This window comes from Poecilia reticulata, chromosome 12 (assembly GCF_904066995.2).
Source record: "Poecilia reticulata chromosome 12, P_reticulata-male-v2, whole genome shotgun sequence".
Classification (NCBI taxonomy): Eukaryota; Metazoa; Chordata; class Actinopteri; order Cyprinodontiformes; family Poeciliidae; genus Poecilia; species Poecilia reticulata.
Genome location: NC_088841.1, coordinates 26,808,115 through 26,827,099, shown reverse-complemented (window position 1 = coordinate 26,827,099; position 18,985 = coordinate 26,808,115). Strand labels below are relative to the sequence as shown.

The 18,985-nt window shown below is 38.3% G+C and overlaps 1 protein-coding gene, 1 long non-coding RNA gene and 1 pseudogene across 2 annotated transcripts; 1 reads left to right on the top strand and 2 right to left on the bottom strand.

The window, feature by feature from the left end:
- The first annotated feature begins 181 nt into the window (after positions 1-181).
- LOC145554187 (uncharacterized) lies at positions 182-2,881 on the top strand. The gene is made up of 2 exons (XR_014090225.1): positions 182-477; positions 1,537-2,881. It is a non-coding gene; the product is annotated as an uncharacterized LOC145554187 (long non-coding RNA).
- Positions 2,882-10,120: 7,239 nt separating this feature from the next.
- On the bottom strand, positions 10,121-13,155 carry LOC145554336 (uncharacterized). Its single transcript, XM_081613903.1, has 3 exons — positions 13,143-13,155; positions 12,106-13,101; positions 10,121-10,173 (listed from the first exon to the last, which is right to left on the bottom strand). The coding sequence occupies exons 1-3, from the start codon at positions 13,153-13,155 to the stop codon at positions 10,121-10,123; spliced, it is 1,062 nt and encodes a 353-aa protein (XP_081470029.1).
- A 1,698-nt stretch (positions 13,156-14,853) lies between these two features.
- On the bottom strand, positions 14,854-16,425 carry LOC103460268 (uncharacterized; annotated as a pseudogene).
- Between the last annotated feature and the right edge of the window lie 2,560 nt (positions 16,426-18,985).

Below are 18,985 nucleotides of genomic sequence, written 5' to 3'. Positions count from 1 at the left end.
CTGCCTGACTCCAATGAATCCCACTCTGCTGAAGCTCCTTCATCCGGTGTGGGAAAAACTAAGACCTCCTGGTGTTATCCAGTGGGTCCTCCCTTCTCTGTGAGACTCCAGGCTTGGTCTATTAAATTCCAGTCCATAAATTGGATGCTTCCCAGAAGTCCACCTTTTTTGTGCAAGAGAAAACCTGAAGACAAAAGATAGCAGGTTGTGAAGTGAGGTGGAGAAGCTAATCTGCTAACATCCAACTCAACTGCTTGAAGATCCAAAACATCCGATGGGAACCCCACCACCAGACCAGCTCCATGCATCACTCCAAGAAGTAAATCATTACAGTTGGACACAGTTTCCTCCCTATTATTTTTTTTTTTTTGCTTCATTCATATAAATTTAATCCAATAAAGAACTTTTATCTCCACCTCCAAGCCTGGATCCACTCTCAGTCACTTCATCCCAGTCAAGGCTGATGAAGAAATTAAGGTAAAGGAAATTATAGTCACTATGTACTCAATAGTTAAGCATTTAATAAATCATGTTAATTGTTATATTAATTTCAAATCATAATAAAAAAAGAGAATAGTTTATTTCATAAACAAAATATCTGTGTTCAACTTCCTCACCGTTTCCTTCCCTGTGCTGCACTCGGCTTGTATCAGAAAACCCAGCAGTCTGTCTCCAACAGCCACTTTAAGCTGTTGCTTATTAAAAAAGAAAAGTCAAGGAAATCTGGTTCTACTGTTCCCTAACTCAAGTATTTACTAAGCCATCAAACATGTACAAAAGTATTAATATTAGTACATGTTAACCATTTTAAATTAAGTTAGAATTGCTTACCATGTCTTTAGTTTTCTTGTGTCAGACTGTTTTCTATTTATCATTTTAAACTCCTCTCCTATCTAGAGAAACAGAAGAAAAACACGATAGCAGCAAACGATTAAAGAACAAACTTTTTCATAGAGATTATGACAGAGCACAAGAATGACAGGACCGATTGGAAGTTTGATACTTAGGTCAAACCTGATTCATATAAAAACAAATGCGTAATTAAAAATTAGCTTTGTGCATTTCATAAAATGCACAAAGCTAAATAAAAACCCACAAAGGACAAATAAAATGAATTATAATGTTTGTAGAAACAAAATTGTCCTTCAGAAAAAGCTGATTTAAACTCCTGCTCCACTGATGATGATCTGCCAGTTGGTGTTTGTCGCTTTTATTTTCATCTGAAACACCAGATTCCACAGCACATCTACATGCTAAGGTTTCATGGTCAAGCTAGCATAACTGAGCTACTTTCCTTTTCTTCGCTACAAATTGTTCCTAACCTTAACTTGCTATGTTAGTGTTGACAATTGGTAGCAATGCACTGCATCCAGTTTCCTTTAAGATTTAGTGCGTTATGTTGCTAACTTAGCAGCTAACATCAATGCTAGTCATTGTTAGCTAAAGCAGGAAGCAGAAGTTCAGGATCTTGACGTCAGGCTGTAACCCAAACCTCTCCTGGTTCTGGACTCTGACCCGCCCTCTGGTTCCCCTCAGGTCCCGTCTAAGACGGACTGCGTGATGTGCTTCAGGCCGGTGGTAACCCACGGTTACGGCGTCTGCTACAACCCCATGGACGACCACATCAACTTCGCCGTGTCGGCGTTCAACAGCTGCGGGGAGACGGACGCCGGCGGCCTGGCGGCGGCCGTGGAGGAGGCTCTGCTGGACATGAAGGTTCTGCTGGACCGGACCCCCAGGTCCAAACTGTGACGGCTTCCCCGACCTGCAGGGGGCGCCGCTCTGATCAGCTCCTCCATCGACACTCGGCACTTTAAGATCCTCTGATTCTGATGAACAGCAGAAAAATCAGCTGGAAAAGTTTAAATCCACCAGAAATAACAATTAGCTGATTTATTTCCTGAATTATTCAAAATGTTTTATGGGATTTAAGTTCTGCAGAAACAATCAGATGAAGTTAATAATCAGCCATTTGCTGTAAGAAGATCGTTTTTATACTTTATTTCAAATAATTTTACATAAAAGTCATAATGTCTGTTTCCCTACAACTTGCTCATTAGCAGTTTTAAAAGGTTACTGGCAGGGTCTGTTGTTTTTCCCCTTTTGTTTCTTGGTTTGTTTTCTTTGGTTTTGGTTTTGTCGCTGGTCTCTGGAGCCGCTATTCCTCAGACACCCACTAGATGTCACCCATGTGCCACCCCTGGAAAGCGGCGGGGTTCAACCCGGGCGCACACCTGCAGCTCGTTTAGAGGGCGTCGACCCTGGATATAAGCAGCAGCTCCGCTCCTTCTCATCGCCTGAGTGTTTGCTTACCTCGGTACTGATCGCTCCAGAGAAAGGCCCTCTGTGATCTTCGCTGTTCTCTAAACTCTTTGTTGTCTCCCTCGTCAGATATCTAGTTGTCTCCCCGTTGTTCCCCAGAGACCAGTTACCCCGAGTTTGTGTGAGTCTGTCTCCCCGCTGTGGATCACCTACCTCCTGTGTCTCTCCCCGACGCTACCGGTGTTACCGGTTAGACGCCACCCCTCGTGTGTTCGTCTTCCCCCCTTCGTGGATCCTTCTCCGGTGGATTCCCCTTCGGAGCGTTCCGGGTCAGGAGACCCACGTCCGAACCTCACCGGAGAAAAGAAATTACAAGAACCGGAACCTACGCCGCCTCTCCGATCGTTGACTATCACTGTCCGCTCTCCAACGAGTTCAAGCTCGCACTACCCAAGCCGATAACCCCATCTTTCTCAAGTAAGCCCTCTCTGATTATTTCCGGATAACTTCCTCCACGCAGTGTCTAACTTTGTGCCTCTCATCGGCAGTAAGACGACCTGGTCCTTCACTCCAGTATTCTCCATCCTTCCTCTGGCTTCAATAAATCATTATTGTATTATTTTCGTCTCTTCTGGTCGTGTTCTTGCATGTGGGTTCGAAAGATCAATTCCAACATGACAGTTACAGTCACAAATTCACAGCAATAATTTGGATTATTTAGTTATTGGAGGAAATTATTGGCTTCACTTTTCTAAATAATTTCAGTGCCAAATACATATTTAGTTTGTGAACCATGTGGTCGGGAAGCTGAGCCTTTAGTTCACCAATAACATATTTAGCTCGTTAATTACATAGTTGGGCTGCAAACTAAACATTTAGTTATTAACTAATTAGATAATTAACTAAATATTTAGCTGAATATTTAGTTTGTAAACTAAATATTTCCTTGACAGGCTGAATGTGTGTTTAGTAAGTTAAATATTATATTGGAACAAAATCTTTGGTTATGAACTAAATACTAAGTTTTTAGGTAAACATTTAGCTAATTAAGTATTTAGTTAAATAGTTTGATAATATTTAGCTTCTTTAGTTTTCGTAATAAATATTTAATTTGCTGCTAACTTTCATAAATGAATGAGTAAAGTTGTGAAAAAATATCTCTGAAAATTGAATCCAATCTTCTTCTCCTATAAAATACTAAATAATCCAAATTATTGCTGTTAATTTTTTATTTGGCTCCATATAAAGATTTAGAGAAAACTGCTGAGTTGACAGTTTTCTGATCCAGCGGTGAAGTTTTAAGTGAAGACTCGACGTCCTGACCTCTGACCTCTGGAGCTCTGCCGGGCTCCAGAACCTGGGAGGAGGTTCTGCTGCGGATCGGCCCGGTTTGTGTCCAGAACCTCCAGAGATCTGGATGATTGTGGAGTAAAGAAGTCGCTCCGCTTTGTGAGAGTTTTGCTCTTCGCTCAGACTGTAGACCAGCTGACCAGCATGAAGGTTTCTGCTCTTCTTCATGAAACGTTTCCTGGTTCACGGCGGCGGCCATGTTGTCTTCCTGCTGACAGATTCGTGGAGCTCAGCTGAATGAAGAATCTGACGTTTTGCTGATCATCTGTGGCTCCGTCTGTTTAACGCAGCAGTTATTTTAATTTAACATGATTATACAATATGACTGTATAAACTGGTTTTTACCCTGAAAATGAAAACATGATTTCTTTATTTGTATCGTTTTATCTGTAATTGAACTTTTTAATCCCTGTTGATGATTAAAAAAGTAGCTTTGATTGGACTAAATATACATATTTGTGTTTGAACAGCAATGAGATGAGAGGAGATTCATAATTTAGATTTTCTCTCATTTTGGGTTAAAATATGGTCAAAATAATTTGTGGTTTAAATTTTGTGAAACTGAATGAAGTTAATTGCAGCTTTAGGGAATGTTGCTGTTTCCACTCGGGTCGTTCAGGTTATTATTGCTTAAATATGTAAACTAACTGGCCCAGTTTCTTCATTTCAGTCTGATAAATTTAATTTAACTCTGAGCTAAAATATCCCCAGATTAGATCTAAACCTGGTCACTTTAGTCGTTTTTGTTCTAAATTATTTAACTTGACATTTAAGCAGAAACGACAAAACGTTATAATATAACCATCACTTGAATGGAAGGTCAGGTTTGTCTCTACTGGCTGAAGTTCAGATGTTTTCTAACATTTGGGTCATTAAATAAAATACAGAAATATATTATTTTTTTCCTTCAGTGACTGAATGTTCAGACGTTTGGTGAACTTCAGGTCCGAACATTAATCTTTATCTTCATTAAGCCCATATTTCTGTATTAAATATGCTTTTTAATGGTGGTGTTTTCATTACCTGTAGTGAAAAACCCAGGAAAGCTTCCTAACTGGTTTTAGGTTGTTTCTCTGTGATAAAGTTCCTGAAATAAACAATTGAAAATATGTGTGAAAGTGATGCAAGAAAAATAACAGGTGAAACTAACAGATATAATTTAGTTAACTAATATTAATTTGCCTATTTAGTTTAATAATTATTGATAATTCTGAAACTATTTGAGTTTTTACTGTATTCCGCATTAATTTCCTGTCCAGCAGGGGGCGGTAATGCACTAGTCCAGCTGGTCTAACACAAGAAGAAGAAGTGATTCGGCTCCCCAACCCGCCTGTTGGAGTAACGGACCGTAATGATGCCGGTGAACCTGAATGTTTTGTCGGAGGAGCGCGGCTGTTTAAGGTCGCTGTATTTATTTACCTGTAAATAAGTTTATTAGTTCCCTGATGAAGTTATTAGAGCCGCTTTTTGAGCTTTAGCGGATGTTCTAAGAAGCGGCGTTTTGTTCAGTTGCTGAACTCGCTGAAACAGCCGAGAAACAAAAATGGCGCCAGGAATCAGCAGCGGATTGAGACCGGGCTCGTCTGGTAATAAACACCCCCATGTTTTCACTCTGTCCCTCGTACAGAGGGTTTGGACTTTATGCTATTGAGAACCTATTCCTGGAGGTGCGAACTTTGTTGAAGTTTTAAATGTTACCGTATAGCTTTGTCTGTCACGTGTTAGCATTAGCATGTTAGCTGATGCTAAGGCTATAAAGCTTTCCGGTGTTCTGATCACCGTCACTGTAGGAGGCGCTGTTGCATTTTAACACGATGCTAAATGCTAAAAATGTGAGATTTCAAAAGGGCAGAGAACCAATGCAATAAATTACATTTAAGAAAACTCAGAAAAATGAAAAGTAACATCTGACCTCTAATGTTATGACTATTATGGATTAATAGACGGTCACAGAATATGATGCCGCTTATCATATACTGTAACTCATAGAAAATACTAAATATTTAATCCAAACTGTTTCTGCTAATTTTCTCCTTGATATAATAAAAAGTGACAAAACAACATTAGTGGTCAGATAGTTACTTTTTATTCTTTGGAGGAAGAAGAAAACTAGCAGAAACTAATTTAGTAAAATATTTATTAAAGCTACAGTGTGATGACAATATATGATGAGCGCTATCATATTCTGGGATCATAGTTATAGCAAAGTGTTGTGTAAAACTGCAACATCGCCTCCTACTGTCACAATTTACGGCTTCCTTCACTTCCTCTGCTAGCGTCGCTAAAACTGCATAAAAGATTATGTAGTTTTGGTGTTTTAGACTATAATTCTAAAAAAAACACAGAAAGTCGACGTCATTAACAACTTCTGCTTCTGTTCACTGATCAGGTTGAAATTCTGCCAGAGGAATAATCCACCTACATGGGAGAAACCCAGACGAAGCAGTGAGTGGAGGAAGGAAATGACCTTCTGAGAAACAAACACGGCGTCAGGAATCAGATGGAGGATGGACACTGGGAGGATCTGCTGGACTCATCTAGAGGTCAGTGAAGCAGCTGCTGGAGCGGCGGACCGAGAAGACGTCTCAAGGTAAGAGCTGCTGTGGTTGGTGATGCTAAAGCTGCTGATGAAGGCCAAAGCGTCTGGCTGTGCTGGTTTGTTTTCTCTGCTGAGAATCGATGAGCTGATGAGGATTCTGCTGTGGTCATGTGACCTGGATGTTTGGATGCAGCCGGTATGTTGGAATCTGAAGTTCAAGTTTGAACATTAGCTTTGATTTTGCAGTAAAAAGGAAATATAAATGGCTGCCAACTTCTCTATGTTTATGTATTTTATGAACTGAAATATATAAACATTAAGTGATTTAGTTTGGCTTTACTGACAAATGTAAATATTGAACTGAAGTTTCGGGATTAAAATAAGGACTTTCATTTAGATTTCAAAGATAAAAAACAGGAATTTTAAATCTTGTTTTTAAATTTACATCATCCTAATTTTTGTTTGAAAGTAAATCTAAATACTTGAGAAACTGGTTTCCATACTTGTCAGTATCATCTACTGCAGTTATTAATGGGAAACAACATTTATTCAGATCCTACAACCAATTGTTGGTGCCGGAAGAACGCCCCATCTCATGTAATTTCATCTTTTCTACGCCCCATCTCTTGTAATTTCATCTTTTCTACACGACGACTGTTAGAGGAGAGATTCAAACACGGTGGAGACATCTGCTGAACTACAGGTTAGAGGTCACAGAGGTAATGTTCAAGCTGTTTGATCCACAATCTGAGTTTTAGAATATAAACTTGTAACCGTAGCTCTCAGACTTTTATTTTGAAGTTAGTCGGTTACTTTCTTCACGTCTCTCTGACTCATATTTATATAAACTTGTACATTGTAGAGAAGAGATTTAGTTTCTGTAAGTACATTTTAAATATTGTTCCTTGTTCTTTTCCTTGGGTGAAAGCAGTAAATGTTTATTGTCACAGGCTGGCAAAGTCTGTAGCTTCATAGTGTTAGCATGAATAAGTTGGACATGTCTAGTTTGTCTTCTAATCTAAAACACGTCATTAAATCCAAGTGATTGACATTTTTATGAGGTTGGTGTCAAATCCATGTTGTGGCCGTCAGCTCTACAGGCTTTAAGCTAAATATTCTCATTATTTTTATATGAAGAACATTAGAAAATGTACTCTAAGAACAATGGATTAGCTAACTTCCACCTCAGTATAGTTTCCCTGCATTAGCTTAAGAATCTGATATTTACTCGTTTTTAAGCAGTTATGAAAGAAAATGTGATGACGAAAAGTTTAATAAATAAATATTGATTTTTTTCTTCTGACACCTGCATTAGTAAAACAAGGTCCAGTCCATTACCCATCAGAGAAGTTGAGGGTAATTAAAGTACTTCAGGAGGATCACACTTTGTTCTCTTAGCTATGGCACCTTTCTTCCTGCAGGGGGCGTCGTTTGAACTACTACTGCAAATAACTCCATGTTCTCCTAGAGATCATCCACTGACTCCCGTCTTTATGTTTAACCTTGTGTTTTTAATCTTTTTTTAAACCCTTTCTGTGTTTTTATCAATCTTTCAGTGTTTTACATCAGAAATCCACAGAAGTATGGTTTAATACCTGGAACTGGACACTAATGGCCATCTGAAGGAGTTTATTTAAAGTTGCCACATCAAGCCTTTCAGACAGACACATGAAAGCACAAATATTGATAGATTTGTGAATGAACAGGATGTTTTACATAAAATATGTTTTCTCATGGCCTTTTCTTCAGAGGAAGCTCTAGAAAATGGAGGAAGTACGATACCTGGGTGAGCTGGGCATCCCACCCAATATGATGGCCATCAAAACATTGCCCTACAAGTTTAAAGGTACAATGTCATATTTGTAGATTTGTCTGGTAATGGATAATTTTGAGCTAATGGTTGAGAATTAAATGTTTAGTCATTTTCAGCATGAATACTAAATGTTATATGGACTAAAAAGAAGTGGAGGTGCTGATCATTAGCTCTTGTCGAGATGAAGACTTTGAAATCATCATATGGACTTAAACTGGTTGTCCATTTGCTGGCGTGGAGCAATGTTCCACGCAGATTGCTCCATGCCGGAAAACCAAGGTAGGATAAGTTTGCTGCCTAGTGTAACTGGTCCTCAGTTCATAGAAGACTGGAGTTCAAGGAAATGGAAACAATGGAGGTCAAAATGTTCTACACGTATTGCCCCACACAGGAAAACCAAGGTAGGATAAGTTTGCTACGTAGTGTAACTGGTCCTCAATTCATAGAAGACTGGAGTTCAAGGAAATGGAAACTATGGAGGTCAAAATGTTCTACACGTATTGCCCCACACAGGAAAACCAAGGTAGGTTATCTGAAAGGTAGGTGTTCTGATCTCTGGTGCAGCAATCAAAACAAATCTGGTCATTGGGGTGGGGGGAAATTCAACAAAACTCAAACAAATAAATAAAATGAACATTATAAAGCAAACGTTGAGTCAACCTTGAACTCTTTTCTATGCCAAAGTATTGTACCGTGTTTCCCTGATAGTAAGACACCCTCGATTGTAAGACGTATCGGGGGCTTCAAGGTGGGTCGGCTAATATAAGCCGTACCCCGAAAGTAAGACATATGAAACACGGGGGTATTGCCGCCTCCCTCTCATCTAGCTGCGCACCGCCTCCTGCCCACGTCCGCACCGTCCCCCTCTCCATACGTCACCGCGCCGTCCCCTGCACTTGTCACTGCCGCCTCCTGCTTAAAATACGGTAATACAATACTGTTCAGGTTGTTAACAAATGTTAATTTTATGGTTAAAACAAAAAATCTAAAAAATTTTCCAATATAAGACATACCCCGAAAGTAAGACATAGTGGGGCTTTTGGGGATAAAAGAAAGTAAGACACTGTCTTACTTTTGGGGAAACATGGTAGCGTCAAATGTTAGGCTATAATATTAAAATATTCATATATTGATTTCTAATCTTTTGTTTAGCTTCAGAAAAGTCATTTATTTGCACTTAAAAATGTGTGGGTATTGTTTATTGTATCATTTCTTTAATTTACCTTTAAATTTTTAATCCATGTTAAAAAATTGAATCTAAATATTTCTGTTTGCCAGAGCTTCCCAGGTCCAGTCATCCTCAGTCCTGCTCTGCATGTGTTAGATGAGCCTCTATTCCAGAACAGCATGACCTCTTCTGCAGCCATCAAGAACAGCAGGCTGTTAATCACCCAGAGACTCAGTCCAGGTGACAGAAGGGAAACGCCTAAAACGTGCAGAGCAGGAGGGCCTGGAATTGAGAAACACTGATGTTTGCCAATTTTGAAAGTTTTTATAAATGAAAGTCAGCCTGTCACAATAAGCAGTAAGTCAATTATGTGAGCCATTAAAATGAGTTCAATTTCCATTTGCATTCCTGTTCTTATTTAGACCTTATGGTTTTATTATTCTTTGAGTGTGTACTTGCATTATAATGTTAAAAATGGTCTATGACAATAGTATTATTACAATTTCTTGGGTTTATCAAGCAGAATGTGTTACAACAAACCTAATTGAAGGACACTTGTAAAAAAACTGATTCAAGGATTTGATTATAAAAAGAAAATGTAGATTTATTAAAAGCAAAAAGCAGTTATACCAACTTCAATAGCCACGACTGTTCACATCACTATTTTAAGATTTTACAGGAGTAGATATAGATAATCTTGATTAGCTTATGGAGGGATTACATGCTAAAATAATGAAAAAACATAAAGAAAGGAGAACAGTCTCTGCAGGAGGAAGTGTTGATGTTCTGCTCCACTGCAACCTTATAAGGACTTTCTTCCCACTTTTAAGGTCCTTTACACTCCAATCGTCTCTTTGGATACAGATTGTGGAAAGCTCCTATGTCCATGATTCCCTCTCTTGCTTGACCAATTTCCACCAATCTGTTCAGCAGTTGTAGATGTGAAGAGTTTGTTGCTCACTGCAGATGTAAACTAGACAATCTAAGTTTAGTCGACGCTGCTTCCAAATGGTGGTTTCATGTCCTTGGAGTCATTCTCTGCTGTTGTGGAGATAGTGGAGAGTTTTGACCTGATATTTTCTCAGATGCTAAGGAGTTATTTCAGTTAAAACAACAAAAAAAAATCTGCTTATGTCCAATATCAGCATCTTTTCTTTTCTACAAACGATCTTATTAGAATTATGCTCTTTAAGTAAACTCAACTCATCTTTGCTTTATAATCAATCATTTTAAGTTTTATTCATGAAATTTTTTTATAAATTCTAGTAATTTCTGACCATTAATATGTTTAAACTATTTTAGTTGATGTTCACATCCAGTCAAAGCACACAAGCATCATTACTGAAGGTGTAATCTAGATCTAAACAAACTATTAAAACAAGTATAATTAGATTTTAGTACAGTCTTTAGTAGTTTTGTAAGCACTTGTATCTCTGCATCTAACTGTTGCATAATATTTAATTTTAGCTTGTAAATGTCTTTTAATTCTTGTTGCCACTGGAAAAGAGAAGATGTGACAATAATATTTAGATAATCTGATTTAACATGAACCTTGAACTTTGATATTTAATCTCCAGATATACTCTGTTCTGCCTACATAAAATGGTCAGCAAGGTTGGAAAAATTTATGTTCACATTTTATTCTGCTCCATTTACTGATATTTCACTCTTTGGCAGGTTCAAATGTCTGGTTTGTTTTCAACATTCTAATACCAGAAAGTGAAACAAGATAATATCTGGCCAGGTACAGAAAGCAATAGAAAACAGAAAAAAAACAATCTGAAAGCTTTGTACTAGCAAGGATAATGTGAAAAATAAACATAAACGAGAAAGAAGTATTGCAACAGAAATATCAGATTTTAAAACTAAAAAGAAAACATTAGAGGTTGCACAGAATACATGTGAACTCAAAGGAAACAAAACTTAAGCGAAGTTCTGCCATCAAGAAGCCACTGTTCCTTTGGTTTTCAACAAGTTTGCAGTTTAAAGGGCAATACATGAAAAACAATAAACCACCACCTGTCTTCAATCAATTTATGATGATATTAATTGAATACTGTGAGACAATTTCAGGAGCAAAATTATTTTTCACATTTTTGGTAAGACCTGAGTGTTCTATGTAAAATTCTTTGGAATTAATTGTTTTTTCCATCATGAAGATCATAGTTTAATCGGACGCAAACAACATCTTATATTGAAAATGGCAATATCTTAAAACTCTACAGGCCATAAAACAAGATCAGACCTCTTCCTCTAGAGGCAGGGATGAATCTATCCTTTCCAGTGTCCTGGTGATGCTATTTGAGTCTTTGTTTCTTGTGCAGATTAATCACTGTATCTTTCAATTGATGTTAACTATTTGTTCTTGCCCATTGTGGTGGAGATATTGGAAAGAATTAAACCATTCTTGTCTTTTAGTATTTAATAGTTGTGATGCAGAGTTTCTGTACTTAATTTAGTAACATATTGATCTGAGTGCTGCATCTTATTCTGGCGATCTTATTTTTGCATATATTAGTGCTCTATTTGTTGCCTCACTCAGTTGGTTTTTTATCTTCCCCAATTTCTTGACCTTCTCCTGGTCTCCTTTTTTTTTAGTCTTCTCTATCAGGAAGTCCAGATGAACCAAAGTAGACACCGAGTCAACCTTCAGGGCGATTTTCTCCAGTTTGATAACATGACTGTAGGCCTCATCCAGCAGCATCGACCTCTCTGCTGTCAGTATTTTAGTTGTTTCTTCAAGGTTTATCAAAAGACTCTCACATTGTGCTTTTTTATTCTCATATTTCTCCTTCACATCATTCAGGGTTTTCTGAACTTTTCTGGTCTTTGTCACATATCTCCAGTTTTCTTTGACATGATCTGATGCAGGACACTTGTTGGTACAAACTGTACAGCAACCATCCATCATGATCTGACAGTGTTCTGGTTTCCGGGCCATTGTACATCCAGGATAGTGACAGGTCTCCTCACAGGTATTACAGGTGACGGCTCCTTCTAAAAACACCCACCACCACATTCCACCACTGATTGGTTCTTTTTCTTTGTAGGGCTCATCAACTTCTATAGTGAAGTTTGCATTCTCCTTCACCTCAGCATTATGTTTTCTCAGAATGTCTTCAAACTGCCCGATTTCTTTTTGTTTCTGTTCAGTCATCTTGATTCTGTCCTTCAGGTTCTGGATGCAGGCCATCATTCTGATCCGTTCATTCAGAACCTCCACTGTTGTTTCCAGTGGTAGAGGTTTGGTTTTATCTATAAATTTTATTAACTCATTGAAGCCTTTAAGTGATGTTTGATTGGCACGTTCCAGGAACTCTCTCTCCTTTGTTCTGTCTTCATGCTGGCAGTTATTGAACAGAAAATAGATAAACTTGTCTCTAGAAGATTTAATATTTGCTACTTCTAGAGCCTTAAGAGGATTTCTAGGTGTTCTTCCATTTGAGTGAGTGATGAGAGCCACAATGTTTTTCTCCATGTCGTTTCCAAACAGAGACATCACAGAATCAAAGATGTACATCAATCTGTCACTTAGTCTGTTGTCACTGGCCTTCATCACCATTGCCACTGCATGGATCTCACGAACTCCATCTTCTGATCGAAATAAGTCCAACATTCTTAAACTGATTTGTTCGTCATGCTTGATTCCTCTGGTGTTTCCATATCCAGGAGTATCAATGATGGTCAGAGAGAACGGCAGAGTTTGACCATCAAAGATCTGATACATGATCACATCTGATGTCTGACTGTCCTCCTCCTCTACGATCTGAAACCAGACTTCATCCTCAAACTTCACTCCCATGCTGTAGTTGACCAGAGCGTTGACCAGAGCAGATTTTCCTGCTCCTGTTTCTCCAACCAGTAAAATGGCTCTATTTGCCTTGTTTAAATTTCTCTCTCCAATTGTCAGTTTGGTCAGAGTCTCAATAATTTCCTTCTTTGGTTTCACCTGGTAGACTGCAGGTGGTCCTGAACAGATCAGTCTACTTTTAGAAATGATGTCCTTGTACCTGGTTGTCCCATTCCTGTGGAGAAAGTCAGTGATTTATTAATTTTATTGTGCTATTCTTTTTAGTTTTTTTAGTGCTGCATTCAGATTTGAACAAAACCATTAGATGCAAGAATGTGGAGACATTTCTTTCTCTACCATAATTTAATTCAAGTTATACAGCAAATTATATTTTTAACTACCTTGCTTTTGAAAAAACAAATACAGATTCAAGGAAGTACCCAAAGATTTGGGTTAAATTATGTCATGGTCTGTTCAAGTATTTGAATCTAAACAACTTATGGGTGTAATTATTTGTCAAAAGAAAGTTACTGAGTATACGTAATGAAACTAATGTAGTTCCAATATTCTTCTTTCTGCCCACTAAACAATGTCACCCTGACTTCATGAACCCAGTTGATTCATGATATAATGCTGTTGGACTCAGGTCAGAAACACTTAGCTGTCACTTGTTAATGTTGGGAGATAAGTTTGGGCGAAACAGATGTGAACTCACTCCGTCCATTGCTGTAGCGTGGTTAAAACCAACCTCTTGACCTATGCTTTGCTTCAACCACAGGGTATGAACCCTAAACTATTGAGAAACCATTTCTTGCTGGAGGCGTGGACTCTGTTAATATTTAAATAATTGCTGGCTCAGATTCACCCAAATCTGATGCCAGTAACAGTGGCTCTCTTTTAATCTCAACCTTTCAATGCAATCTTTATGTTGTGTAGTTTGCATTTGCTGCTCCATTTTCACGGCTAATGCATACATGTTTAATATTGCTTATAGCATTAGTGAGTAACAAGTGATTTTCCTCTGAAGAATTATATGTTGACAAGCTGGCCGAAAGGGAACTACTCAGCTGCTTTAGGACCCCCAGACATTCAGGGATTCCCATAAGTACTTGAATTTTAACATTTATTTATTGAGAAGAGAATGCTTTAAAATTTGACTGTTTTAGCAGAAATAATTTAAGATTTTAAATGGTGTAACACTTAAATTTAACATTTAATTGGAAAGTTTGCTTTATAAAAGTGCAAAGGTAATTATAGTTTGATGCTATGAGTTTGGTTTGTTCACAAATGCATCTCAGCAAATATAAATCTGTTGTCATTGAAAGATAGACCAATTAAACTTTGAGCCCTCTCCAGCATTCTATCTAATCAACATTGAAACTGTTAGTTGTGCTGATGTTCTCAACAGGAAGGGGGCCCCCAAAACTCATTCCATAAAGGTGCCCTAACTACCGGGCTTAGCAAGTTTTCCAGGGGAAACCCTGCACATGCCAGTCCATTTCAGTTGCCAATGCTGCAGTATGTATAGGACCTTTGAGTGAATAGAAATTCACTGATATACTTTAGGTCCTACCACAGCCAAAAAAATCCACCTTCACGTGATTTACAATATAATGGCAAAGAAGCAAGCAAGTTTTATCATACTAAAAACTAAGGGTTAACACATACTATTTTGAGGTTGTCTCATGTTGATTCACTGGTACTGTTTTTATGCCATGTATAAATGGACACTCTTCACCATAGTAAAGGTAATATCACACGTTATGATGCAGTTTGTGTAAGAATTAAATTTAAAACTTTAAAGCATACACTGATAAAATAGCTGTGTAAATTTGTATAACTCTTGGAGAATAATGGTACTCTCTTTACTACATGTACAAAGAAACTGTTGTCTTAAATTGAAAAACAGGACAGTTATTTTGCTTCATGTGTTAGTCATTTTCTTTCTCATCTCCTTTCACATTTGGCAGTTGGATGAAGTCTGTTCCTTCATACAGCCGACTTTTCATCTCCTCTAGTTTCTTGACCTTCTCTGTGTCTCTTTTCTCTTTCATCTTCTCAAGCAGAAAGTCAATGTGGAGGTAGGTGTTCAAAGATTTAACTTGCAGTGCCATCTGCTCCAGTTTCAGAACATGTTGGTAGGCTTTATCAACAAGCTGTGTCTTCTCTGCAGTCAGTTGTTTCAGTTCATTTTCAGAGCTCTGTAAGAGGCTCGCCTTTTTCTGACTTTCTGACGTTTCCTTGTCATTCGTCTGTTTCATCTCTCGCTTTGTCTTCTGAACTTTTCTTATCTTTACTTCATAGATCCAGTTCTCTTTAACATGATCTGATACAGGACACTTCCCAGTGCAGACAGTACAGTGACCACTTTGAATGATATCACATCTTTCAGGCTTTGAGGCTAATGTGCATGGATAGTGACAGGTCTCCTCACAGACTGTACAACAGACAGCTCCTTCATTAAAGAAAATACCCCAACTGCCACCTTTAATAGTTTTTTCTCTTTATAAACTTCATCTACCATCACTACATGATTATTTTCATCCTCAGCTCTCTTTAGATCTTCTTTAATCTGCTTGATTTCTGTCTCTTTCAATTCAATCTTTTTAATTCTGTCCTCCAGGTCCTGGATGGAGGCTGTCAGTTTTCTGCGTTCCTTCAGAACTTTAGTTGTTGTCTTCAGTCTTTGGGGAGCAGATTTTTCCAGTAAATCTGTGAATGCTCTGAAACCTCTCTCTGATATCTTGCTAAGATGCTTCAGATATTCAGGATCTTCTTCTGTTCGTTCATCCTCCTGGCGGTTGTTGAACAGGAAATGAACAGCCTCATCTTCTTCGTTTTTTGCACTTCTAATTCCTTCTTTCTCAAGAGCTTGAAGAACATTTTTAGGCTGTCTTCCATCTGAGTGAGTGATGAGAGCCACAATGTTGTTCTCTAGGTTTCTTCCAAAAAGAGACATCACTGAATTAAATATGTAACGCAGTCGGTCACTCAGTCGGTTATCACTGGCCTTCATCACCAGAGCGACTGCATTGATCTCAATAACTCCATCCTCTGCTGCAAACAGATCCAGTAATCTTTCACTGACGATGGCATCATGCTTGATTCCTCTGGTGTTTCCATATCCAGGAGTATCAATGATAGTCAGAGAGAAAGGGAGAATTTGATCTTCATAGCCAAAGATCTGATAGATGATCACATCTGAGGTTAGACTTGTTGTTTGTTTTTTTTCTCCTCCTCTACGATCTGAAACCAGATTTCATCCTCAAACTTCACTCCCATGGCGTAGTTGACCAGAGCGTTGATCAGAGTGGACTTCCCTGCTCCTGTTTCACCAACAAGTAAAATGGCTCTATTTGCCTTGTTTAAATTTCTCTCTCCAATTGTCAGTTTGGTCAGAGTCTCAATAATTTCCTTCTTCGGTTTCACCTGGTAGACTGCAGGTGGTCCTGAACAGATCAGTCTACTTTTAGAAATGATGTCCTTGTACCTGGTTGTCCCATTCCTGTAGAGAAAGTCAGTGATTTATTAATTTTATTGTGCTATTCTTTTTAGGTTTTTTAGTGCTGCATTCAGATTTGAACAAAACCATTAGATGCAAGAATGTGGAGACATTTCTTTCTCTACCATAATTTAAGTTATACAGTAAACTATTTTTTAAAACCTGAGTGTTACAGAATATTCTAAAGACACATTATAACTCCCTAGCCTTTGGAAAAACAAGATTCAAAGAGGTACCTGAAGATTTGGGTGAACTTAGTCTGTCCAAATATTTGAATCTAAAAGAGTTATGGGTGTAATTGTCAAAAGAAATTTACTGAGTATATGTTAGCTTGACTATATTTTTTCATTGTTAGTGTTAGAAAACTTTGTACTCACAAATATAGTATTATGATAACTGTTTTTTGTCAATTTTAATGTGTATGCATGTGTATTTTCCAGTGGCTGGCCATGCATTTGGTGCAAAAAAAATGCAATATAGCAAGATTTGGTATTACAGATGTTTTTTCGGCAGTGGCATCAACATAAGTTTTGAAAGTTCAACTTTTAAGCCTCCTGCTCTAAATGCTTTGTCCAGAAGTGGTGTTTTAATGCGTCCTGAGTAAACACATTAATCCTAACTGCACTGTATGCAAATAAAAACAGTAGGGCTGTAATGATTCCTCGAACGATTCGAGTGCTTTAGTTATTAAAAAATTTACTGCCTCGAAGCTTTGTCAAATTATGTTTTACTTAATGCACCATGTTCTGGCTGGGGGATTTTTTGTGTTGCGCAACTCTCATGTCCACCTAATGAGTTGTTGACGAATGCCAAGTGTTAACGGCACACTCGAGTAAAGAGAGGGACGGAGCTGTCAACTGAATCCAGCTCATACCTGGTAGGACCAAAAGTATTTTGAAGGTGTGCCTGGAACATCAAGCCGAGTCTGCTGCCAGACAGGGAACGCCTTCCTCTTTCAGAGCTTTTAACATATCCCAAGGAAGGCACACAACAGGGCCCGTCTACCCTGTGAACCAGGCCTTTGATACAGGCAGGAAAAGTTCCTGTACACCCAAATGTCAGAGCTATTAGTAGCTGGGGGCAGGGCCGGCCAAAGCCTTCATGGGGCCCTAAGTGAAATTTGGTTTTGGGGCCCTCTAGTTTTGTTAATATTGTGGACTGGGTGCAATCAACAGATCATTAGCTAATTCAAAAACCTGCTAAACTTATTGCATCTTTGACAGTGATGTTTACATTATATCCAATATGCAGTGGTGGGAAGTAAAATTGTACTTTAGTACAGTAACGAAGTACTTGTACTTTGTTACTGTACTTAAGTACAATTTTCGTGTATCTGTACTTAAGTAGATTTAATAATGGATACTTTCTACTTTTACTCCACTACATTTTAGAATAAGTATCTGTACTTTCTACTTCACTACATTTCTACAAAACTGTCGCGTTACTCGTTACAAAGTCACATTGCTGTTTTTTTCCGTTAGAATGTGAAGTTCAGGGACTTAAGGTGGTGCCATAAAATCCGAGCAATAACGTGACTGTTGTCACCCATCGCCTCCACCTTTACTCGCACGCGGAGCTCCAGACATGCGCAGTGGTTTCCTCTGAACGGGAGAAGATGTCTGTCTAATCATCAGTAATATAATAGCGCTGCATAAATCATAAGATATGGTGACATGTAAAATCGGCAGCGTTTCACTTTCACAACAGTTAGCGTCACTTAGAAGGAAAGCTTAAAGAAATGTAAGCTCCGTGGACGTGATGCTAGCAAAGCTAGCTGTACTGACTGAGACACACATGTTGCATCTGATGAAAAAAAGTCACTCATGCGCTGAATTATTGTGTGGAGGTGTTGACTGAGGTGTCGCAGATATGGGACAACGCTGTGACCAAAGTGCAATATAGTAATATGACATTCAGGAACGATCCGATTCTTCTGGACGGATCTTTACTAAATCCTATATGTAACCCAGGGTAAACAACTGCCCTTAATTCCGCCTTTGCTGCTCCTTTGGTTAGAGTGACAGTCAGTCACACCGTGCATTCAGCCAATTAACACACCTAAAGTAGTTATTCAGGCCTGCTCCAGCTTTCTCAGTCAGGTGTGAGGGGGAGAGTTGGAGACAAAGGAGCTACACGTTTGTGCTTCCAAACAATTAGTTCCTCTCTTTGTTTATGCACTTTTTAAAACTTACTATATAAAATCATGTAGATCTGAACATCCAGTGAGCTTGGAGCCATGAAGTTGTCATGCACTGAACTATAAATGGAATTGGTGAGTAGTGAACACAATGTTGTTTTGTTTGTTTAGCATGTTGGTGGCGGTAGCCAGTGCTAATTGTTGATCATCAATTGTCATATGATCTAACTTCTTAAACTCGACATGTGTTTAAGATAATGAGATAAATGGTATCTTTATTTTGTCTGAAAGATTATATTTGGGATAAAATGCATTTATTTCTGTAACTGAAAAAGTCTAGTTGACTAGCAGGCCGGTAATTTACTAGTCCTGTTTATTTTAATACAGGCCAGGTGACCCCTTTTAAGGTTAAAGGATGACAAGC